This window comes from Manis pentadactyla, chromosome 4, assembly GCF_030020395.1.
Source record: "Manis pentadactyla isolate mManPen7 chromosome 4, mManPen7.hap1, whole genome shotgun sequence".
Classification (NCBI taxonomy): Eukaryota; Metazoa; Chordata; class Mammalia; order Pholidota; family Manidae; genus Manis; species Manis pentadactyla.
The window spans coordinates 80,130,762-80,141,090 of record NC_080022.1 but is presented as its reverse complement, the minus strand read 5'-3'; the positions used below and the strand labels follow the sequence as shown (position 1 = coordinate 80,141,090).

Sequence of the window (10,329 nt, the reverse complement as noted above, 5' to 3'; positions counted from 1 at the left end):
GTTTGTCTAGTATATCACCTACTCCCAACCTGTAGGTGTCTTTATATTTAAAGTGTCTCACACTGTTTATGATCAGAAATAAGTCTTCTTTTTGATCATTGCTCCCTAAGAATTTTTTTTCTGTTTGCTTTTAAGATTTTCTATCTTTAGTTTTCAAGATTTTTGACTACTATATGCCTATATCCTGCTTAGGGCTTGCTGAGCTTAGAGGATCTACAGATTGTTTTTTTTTCTCTACCAAATATGGGATATTTTCAGTCACAATTTAATACATTTTTTTTCCTCTCCCATTTTCTCTTTCTTCTTTTCTGCTTGTCTCACATTTCTTGGTTGTTCTGTTCATATTCAACTATTTTTCTCTCTACTCTTCAGTCAGTATTTTCTATTAATCTGTTTTCAAGTTAATTGACTTTTCTGTCATTTCTAATCTGTTAGGGCCACAATGAAAATTTTTTACTTCAGATATTTATTTCAAATATTTTGGTTCTAGAATTTCACTACATTTATATCTTCTTTTTGCTGTTCATTATGTAGATCTTTTCTTTTAAATCATCAAAAGTATTTATGATAGTTGTCTTCCAACCCTTGTATGCTAATTCCAATATCTGGGTCATTTTGGGGTTAGTATCTAATAACTCGCTTTTCTATAGGTTAGGGGTCATATTTTATTCCTTCTCATGTATAGTGATTTTTTTTTGCTGTATGTTGAACATTGTGGTAAATATATAAGAGTGACTTTGGATTTCTGGATTATTTTGCTTTCTTTTAAAGGATGCTGAATTAAATTATTGGCAGATCCTCTTGATCCTTTCAGGCTTGGTTTTCCCCTTTGCTAGGGTTGGTCTGTTTTGGCTTTGATTAGTTTTATGTTGTGCCTTTATTCCAGGGCTTGATCCTTATACCTGAAGTGTGACCTTGCATGCCTAAGGTACTCAGCAAGTATCCTTTTCTGTGGCTGGGCTAGAACTCAAACATTTCCTAGCACTGTGTGATTTCTGGTATCTCCTCTCTGTTCACCCCCATAGCAGTGACTCAATATATTTAAGTCTTGCACATTTTCATCTTGCACATGTAAAGCCTGTCCTTTGTAGGGACTTGAGGAAAACCCCATCTTCTGTTGCTACTCTCTCTGTGAAGCTTCTTCATCTGTGTTATTCTGCTCCACAGATTCTAGCCATTGTAGCAACTCTGAACTTTGTTGTATGCCTCCTCAGCTCAGCATGATCACCACTCCATGTAGGATCCCTGCACCACAGATGTAGCTGACAGTCTGCCTCCAATCTGAGAGCCTGGGCAAATGGAAGGGCTTACCTTGAATATTTTGCTTCTTTTAAGAATTACAGTCTTGTGCTGCCTGTTGTTCAATGCCTAGAAAGAACTGTCTTAATGCATATTTTTTCCAGTTTTATGGTTCTGCAGGACATGAGGGTAACACCAATACCAATTACTCCATCATGGCTTGAAGTATAAGGTTAACTAATCAAAGGCCGTATTAACCACTTTAATACATTACCTCTATGATGGGATTCTATATTATTAGCAAATAGTAAATAGTGATAAGTTCTTAATGATGTGGTGGAATGTAAAATATAGATGAAACACATGATAATGGCCACAGGTATGGATGGCTGATACACAACAATCTAATCTCTTTGTTTTATAGAGAGAAAAGAGTGATCTGATAGCCACTAGATTATGATCTTTGATAGCATGAACTGGGTGAATGATGATGGAAAATAAGCAAACCATCTAAACAAAAATAAAAACAGAAAGGTAAATTTTGAGGAAAGATAATGAAGCTCAGTTTAAGATAAATTTAAAGTTTTCTTTTTAAAAAAATCTACAGGATATCCAAGGAATTTTCTGGATAGGCAACTGAAAATACAGATCTCTTGCAAGGAGATATAATTCCGGGAGCTCTTACCATCTATATTCTTATTAAAACAATAGGGTTGGATGAGATTATCTAAGAAGACGTATCTTTAGAAGAAGAGAAGTCCAAGGTAAAAACCTAGGGAATCCCAGTATTTCAGAGGTAGGCAGACAAGCTGACTAAGAATGGATATTCAGAGAAGTACAAGGCAATTTGGTATAGCAGTGAAGAGCATGGATGCTGGAGTCAGATACTTGGTTTAAATCCCAGCTATTACACCTTACAAAGCTATATGACCATGCAAAAAATGACTTAACCATTCTATGCCTGTTTTCTCTCTGTAAAACTACAGTAGAAGAAAAAATAGAACTTGCCTGATAAGAGACAAATCATGATGGTTTTGGAGGTTCGTTCTGTCACCAATTCTCTCTCCTCTCAAACTTTAAGTAGTAAGAGGACAGTTGGATTAACAAATTTGAGTTAGTTCAACAGTGGAACAGAAAGGTTCCCCTGTTTCTAACAAGGCCACATTCCTTACAATGGAGTTTCCATTGGTATTAGATATTCCCTGTTCTACCCTAGCCTAACAAATACATAGGATATTATGGAGGCAGGGTTCCTCTCTACTGAAATTTTGATTACAATGCACACAGACTATGCCTGACTTAAGCTGTAAGATAAGAGTTTGTAGGATTGAGTGCACTCTACTACTACCTTCCTTGTAAGTTTTTCCTCAATAAATTATTTCATATCTACATCATGTGGTACTATAGTGCTGTAGTGCATGACTTCCTTTGCAAGATATTTCCTCATAGAGTTTCTGTGAAGATTAAGTGAATTAATTAATATTTGTAAAGTGTTTACAACACTGCCTGGCATATAGTAAGCACTGTGTAAAAAAGTTGCTATTGTTTTTAAAAGGAGAATCAGGAGACTAGCAGTGCTCTAGAGTGAAATATAGAAGTATCAAAGGAGCGCTAGTAAATAATGTCAAATGTTACAAAAAATTAGACAAAATAATGAAAATAGGACACTGGGTCTAGTAGAGTAAAGAGTAAAACAAGGAGTATAGACTAGTTTTCCTAAGAAATTTGGTGCAAAAGAAAAAGTACAGTGGTTATGGCTTTTTTGCTTGCAGGTAACAGAATCTAATTTGAACTAGCTTAATAAAAGGGCTTACTATCTAAAAATAATGTGATGTCTCAAAATGTAAGGTCAGTAATGTGGCTGGATCTCAAAAAACATGTGGATTATTCTTTTCCTTATCCCTCTCTGTAGTTTTGCTTCATTTTCTCTTTTCCTTTCTCCAGACTACTTGCATAGCTTCTCTGGCCCATGTGGTAGGAAAAATGGTTATCGAGAGGTCTGGAGCCTTATATTTTAGTCCAAGCATGCAAAGAGATAGTGAGTCTGTTTGTTTCAGTTTCAGTTTAACAATTCTTAATAAAGAACTCTGGCCCTGATCAAACTAAGTGTCTAACCCTGGATGAATCAGTTGTAGCCAGGGATTATGGAGGTTAATGGACCACAGCATAACATGGCTCCTATTTCAATTGTATGAATACAGTGGGATGTGGAAGATAAAAAAAATAGTAAGTATGCAATATAAGGAAACAGAGCATCTTCTTGAAGGGTAGGAAGTATAAAGGTGGGGTTTTTAATGTTGTTTTTTAGGCCAGGGAAGGGATCTGAACATGATTCTATGAATGGAAGAAGTAAAAAAGATAAAGGACTAAAGATAAATAAGAAGAATACTTCCAGAATAAAATTCTAGGTTAGAAGGGATACAGTGGAATTTACTAAATAAGTAAGGAGATATAATTGTCTATAAATCCTTGTCTACAAGGATTAGCCTTGTAGACAAAAAGGCCCTTCTGATAAAGGCGGGAAGAAAATGTGAATGCATACTAGCATAGACAGGTCTAGAAAGATGAAGAAAATTGAAGGAAATTGGACCTAAAAGAAATAATTCATACTACTTATGAAGTATGTAGGTAAGTTATCTCTTGAGGGTATGGAAGATTCAGTTAAGAGGGTAGTTGAAAAGAATAATAAATATTTAATATACCTGCAATGAGGAAGAGAAGAGAAGCTAAAGGGAAGAGGTTAAAGTTCATCAAAAACTGTTCCTGAGTCCAACTCAGATTGGACACTACAAAAGGTATCAGATGTATATTGTAATTCTCCTTAGTAATGTTCCCTAGTCCATGAACAAGAGCTCACCAGGCACACAGTAGAAAGACAAGGGAAAGGGAAATGAGGGTACTAAGAAGACTGAATCAGCAATTTAACTCCTAGGGCCAAGTCACTACTAAGTAGCAATAAAAAGATAAACTTTATTCCATTCCTGACAATTCCAAATTCTCAATTAGTCCTGCTCAAATGGTACTGACAACATATTAATGGTTTTAATCTTTAACTATTAGAAAAGACTGAGTCCATATTATTATCTAAGGATACATTTATATTCATTAACAAATTAAAACTTCAGTCTAAGACATCAAATCCGAACTCCTTACTGTTTTGAACTTGTAGGTTTAAATCTGTCATCTTAATTTTGCTGCATTATTTTTATGCTACCATAAAGTTAACCATGTATAAACGGAGTCACTAATCCAAAGTCCATCTCTTGATACTTACAACAAATAAATTTCTTTGAAACACACACTTGTGTCATTATATTAAAAAATTCCATTCTATTCCATTAAAACAGGAATAATAATAATATCTACTTCACAAGATTTTTATGTAGATTAAATGACTTCACAGACATAAAGTGCCTAGAATAGTACCTGATAAATGGTAAACAATCAACAAAAGCCAGCCATTATTAGTGAATTATGAGCCTGTGGAAAAATGACTTCTACATTCACATTACTTATTATAAAAAAATATTGCTTACCAGAAAAATAAGCAAATATGATAGTCCGATTGAAGTATAAGTTACTTAGTGTATCGTAACAATGATTTTTACATAAAAAACACAGAAGTTTAAATAAAAAATAATGAATAAAGTGAATTAATTTTCACAAAAAGTAGAAGCTTTAGAAGAACTTTCTTTAAAAATACTCAAATATAAAATTTATTCAAAAGCAGTAAAATAACAGAAGTACGACATACATATAATAAGTTAACACTGCACAGGACCAAAAATCCCATTTTTCATCACATCAACATCTTTAAATCACAAATTTTCTCCCTGGAATAATGGAAAACAATAGATTAGTACCTGAAATACTCTTATACTGATTTAACATTAAAAGTGCACTATAGTAATCAGGGGCATAATTTAAAGCAAGAGTGGGAAATATTTAGTCAATTGAAAAATATCAATAAAAAAAGCCAGTAATGGACTCATGGAGGTAAAAAGAAAGTAATTCTGGTTGGACATGCAAGGTTAAACTAAAGTGATTTAAAAACAAAAAGAGGGGACATATTAAAAATAAGATATTTAGACAGTGGTGTCACATTATGGTTCTATTGAGGGCACAGTAACACATACACAAAGGGCTACTAAAAAAAGGCAGGGAAAAAGAAGAGAAGGAAAATAGAGAAGGAAACGAAAAGCCAAAAGAGAAATGTTTGCACAAAGTAGTAGTCCAACATAAATAGAAAAATAGAGGGAAAGGGCCCAGGAGATTTAAAAAATACAGGTCAAACCTTTTGTCATTCCTTAGTCTTTACTTGAGCCAGGAATGTGAAAATGTTGTGATGTCTCTAGATATCTACCTGTACTCCTACTTTACCTTGTTTTTTCCATCTTTGTTTTCCCTATAGCTGATTCTCTCAATTCTTATCTTTCATCTTATTGCACCATATTCTGTAAACTATTTTTCCCTTTTAGTAATAAGATGGATATAAATAATACTTCTTTTAACTTCCTAATAAACTGTGAATTAGCTAGTTAATCAGTATCACAGCACTTCCACGGCTCTAATCAGCAGGCGTTTTTAACTTGAAATCTGTGAACTCCATGATATTGTGTGCAAAATTGTGCACCTGTGTAATTTGTGAGTTTTGCAGCTTTTGTTAGAATCTGAAAGTAGAATACTATTGTGTTACAGGCTGTATTGTGAATGGAACAGCCAACATAGTTAATTAACCATTACAAAAATCAGTATTTGGGCTGAAACACAGGAAAGGGAGCAAACACTTATCAAGCACTTCTCACATACCAATTTCTATGTTTTCAATGCTGTACCAGTGGACTTTATGACTGCAGTCTATGGAGTAGGGCTGGATTAAGGCCAACTAATGTCTTGAGCACAGCCCAACAATGATGGCCAAGACCAATAAACAGCTTAAGGGTCCTGTACACAAATCTGAAGATGACATGCTATCTGGACTAAGCCAGTTGGCATTACTTTCTACAGAACTATTAACTCATTACCATTAGTTGGAAACAAATGTAATAACTGATGACACCTTCAAACCAAACTTTCAAATTTACTCACTCACTATACCAAAGAAAAAGATTTTTTAACAATGTAGATTAAATTGGAAGATGGCAGATAAGGACAATTACAAAAAATTCTACTATAGTCAAGTGCAGCCGTAAAGGAGTTAAGGGCATAATGGCTAGGGCAAAACACTATGGTAGTACCCTTCCCTCTGTACCCTAAACTCCATTAAACTCGTGTTTATTTTCCTTAAAGGTTAGTCCAGGGCTGGTCTTGGGGCTCTGCATAAGCAGCCATCAAAAACAGTGAGCAAGTATCTAGGGTATAGGTCAAGATACAAGCTACCTTCAATCAGATAAATTATCTTTGTATCTGATAGACATATTTGGTATCTTTATAATGTTTCATTTAAACAACAGGTTCCTTGGCTTAAAAGAGCTTAAAAATTCTGCTTTTAAATCAGACCAATACAATGTTGTGGTGAAATAAGCTGAAAAACAGAACTAGCCTGTAAATCAAGGTTCTACACCCTAATTTAAAATGTCTCATGTCAAATTTTACAAAGTGGTAGACTCCCACTAATGCAATGTACATGTAAATGACCATGATGGTAGTTAAAAAGTAAAACTATAGCAAGTCAAAGTTTCTTTTAATAGTAGCAGTTCTAGCACTGAATTTTCTCACCTTCCATTTAAAAAAAAAAAGTAAAATTAGAAAAGAAAAAAATTAGAAGCCCTATAGAAAAAGCATTGTGAAGATGTCTTCAGTTACCTTTCCTTTAAAATTAAGGTGTAATATGTAAGTAATGACCACCAGAGAATTAAAGAAAATCCACACGTGAGCATTTGTCAAGCATCAGTTCCATCATGAGTCCCAAAGGAGCACTAAATGGAGTTTCAAAGAACCCAAAGAGCCAGTCCCTTCTATCCAAGGCAAAATTAACTGAACCCAGGTAATGTGACTGAGGCTCATGGGCTATTAGGGTTCATCAAAATACCATGTGAGATTAAAGTTATGAGTATTGATTGTGGTTAATGCATTTAAAACTCAATGAGTATCACTAGCAAAAAACAAAATCATGTGTATTAAATTTAACCTTGGCTGGACTTTATAAAGAACTGGCTACAGTTTGATGCATATTTTAACTTGGCACTGAACTTCCATGACAATAGAATTGGTAAAATGACTTGACTACTCAAATGCATCTATCTATTCCAATGGCCTATAGAATAAGAAATCATTTTCTTAGTTATATAGTAACTTTTAAGTCCTACTCTCTTAATCCCTAATTGACTAAACAGTTCCAAGACTAAACTATATAATTAGACAGTACTGAAGAAAATGTAAACACAGTTATGTAAATAGTGCATTAACAGTTAAGAACAGAGATCTATTTTCTCAACTATATGATGGGGATAATAATAGTACCCAGTAAAATATAACTATTTGGTATTATTAGGTTAATAACAGTACCTATTGCAGGATTGCTAAAATAAGTTAATTTATGTAAAGCATTTAGAACAGTCCCTAGCATACTGTAAATGCTATGTATTATTATGATCACAATCTGTCATTGTACTTATCAAATTTATCTATATCACTTTAGTTTTATTTTACCAAAAATAGACTCTCACACTTCTCTCATTGTATAGGCTACTGGAATACAGCAGAGGTTCTTAAAGGGAGCAGTACTCTCTCCCAGGGAACATTCTGGAAATCTGTGAGAGCACTTTTTGTTGTCACTATGGTGCGGAGAAAGGTGTATCTGTTGTTGACATATAATAGACAGTGACAAGAGATACCAGATGTCTTGAATGTTGTAGGGCCTTTCCACACAACAAAACTATCTGCTTGGCAATCCTATTAGACTTCCCTAGTTCACTGATATTTTCCCACTCTCCATAATAACTATTTCATATACCTTCCCTGTTCTTAAACCTCCAACACCTTACTCTGCCTTATTTCACTAAGAAAATTAAAGCAGTTAATAAAGAAGTTCCTCCCATCCCACCAAACCTTCCACTCCATGTGTTTCTGTACCCATATATTATTCTCTGCCTTCTTTCCCACTATAGAAGATGAACTGCCCCTTCTTTTATCCAAGGCCAATTTTACTTTACTACTGGGTCCTATTTCCTTCAGCCTACATCAAGGATTTTACTTCTTCCACTGTACTCTCTGTCTTGAATTATCAGTTTCCCTGTCTACTTGATCATTCCCACCAACATAAAAATACTGTTTTATCTTTTATCCTAAAAAACAAAACAAAAACTCTCTCCTGACATTGCATCCCTCTCCTTTCTTGGCTCTACTCTATATCAAAAGGGTTGTCTATTCTTTTTGTTTCTGTTCTTTCTCCCATTCTCTGCTGATCTCACTATAATCAGCTTTTATCCCCATTACTACTCTGGAGCCATGCTTATGGAGGTTACCAACAGCTTCTACATTGCCAAATATTATTATTTAAAGTCCTCACCTTATTTAGCAACATTTGACACAGTTAATCTCACCCTCCCTCCTGAGGCCCATTTTTCACTTAGTTTATGGATATTATATTTGCTAATTTTTCTCTTATCTCAGTGTGTACATCTCAGTGAGGTTTACTAGATCCTCAATTTCTTCAATCCTAAAAGTAATTTGGTCTTACTGAATTATGTTAAGTTTTTAAACTTTTCTCTACCTCCACTAATTCCCTTGATTTAATCCAACATTATGGTTTTAACTACCATCTATATGCTGATGATAAATTTTAATTTCAGTCTCATAAACCCAGTCATTAATGTGTCATCTCCACTTGGACATCTAATAGAAATCTCAAATTTAACATACTAAAATAAAACCCTTGATTCTATCCATGCCTCCAAATCTGCTCATCTCCTAAGTACTCCCCATCTCAATAAATGCTCAATTACTTTGGCCAAAATCTTTAGTCTTTCTTGACTTCTATTTCACCCAAAACCTACATCAAATCCTGTTGGCTCTACCCTCAAAAATATATCCAGAAATTAAACCATTCTCAACACTTCCACATCTATCCTCCAGTCTATCTTGCCTGGATTATTATAACTAGCCTCCTAGATGGTCTCTGTTCTTGTCCCTTTATCATCTATTCTTCATAAAGCAGCCAGAATGATACTTTAAAAACATAAATCATGTCACTTTCATTAGAAGAAACTTCCAAGGGCCTTCTGTCACACTTCAAATAAAATTCAAAGTTTTTACAGGACCTAGATGATCATTAAGGCACCCCCGTGCTCTGTCCCACCACCTCACCCTAGCTTTATCTCTTATCTCATCTCCTGCTACTCTCCCTTGTTTACACCAAGCCAGATACATCCCTCCAAGTTGTTTTTTGAACATGCCATGCATGCTCCTATCTCAGGACTTCAGTACCTGCTTGTTCCCTTTCCTCCAGATACTGGGATAGTTTACTTCCTTACTTCCTACAGGACTCTGATCAAATGTGACTTTCTCAAGAGGACTTCCCTGACATGCCTTATCTAAAAGTAGTACACCTGTCACACTGTACCCACTTACAAGCTTTTCTTCATAACACTTATTTCCACCTGACATTAGAGCACTTATGCTCTAATAAACAAGTCTATTTACTTGTTTATCAGTGGTCTCACCACTAAAATGTAAGTTCTATTTGGTCATATTTGTTTCTTTCTATAATTCCAGTGCCTGGTATATATAGTAGATGGCCAATAAATACTGAATGAATTGAATTGCTGAATAAATGATGTACAGTAAACCTAACTGTAAAGACTAGATGAAAACTAATTTTATCAAGCTTTATATAAGATTGTCTTGTTTATTATACCACCAACCTTGTTTGCTTTACACTTGAAATTTCATAATGTGCAAATTTTACCAATAAGAATATTTTATTTATATAGTTTTCTACTTATAAATAATAAGCTCTTTTTAATGTAAGGAATGATACAAAGAAATGAAGCTTCAACAGTCTTTGTCTTGGATCCATTCTAAAAACACTTATTGAATTTTTTAGGCCACCAAGCCTATTCTGATGTGTTTGAAAATGAGGCAAATTGG

The 10,329-nt window shown here is 34.4% G+C and overlaps 1 protein-coding gene across 9 annotated transcripts in view; it reads right to left on the bottom strand.

The window, feature by feature from the left end:
* Positions 1–4,185: 4,185 nt before the first annotated feature.
* CCDC18 (coiled-coil domain containing 18) overlaps positions 4,186–10,329 on the bottom strand; it is a 202,971-nt gene continuing 196,827 nt past the window's right edge. For 5 of the 9 annotated variants that reach the window (XM_036906534.2, XM_036906528.2, XM_036906529.2 and 2 more), the window contains exon 30: positions 4,187–5,072. In XM_036906534.2, coding sequence (XP_036762429.2) covers positions 5,058–5,072 — 15 coding nt within the window. In that variant the 3' untranslated portion in view covers positions 4,187–5,057. Of the gene's footprint in view, positions 5,073–10,329 lie in introns of all 9 variants that reach the window. The other 4 variants (XM_057500431.1, XM_036906532.2, XM_057500430.1 and 1 more) reach the window with 2 other exon arrangements.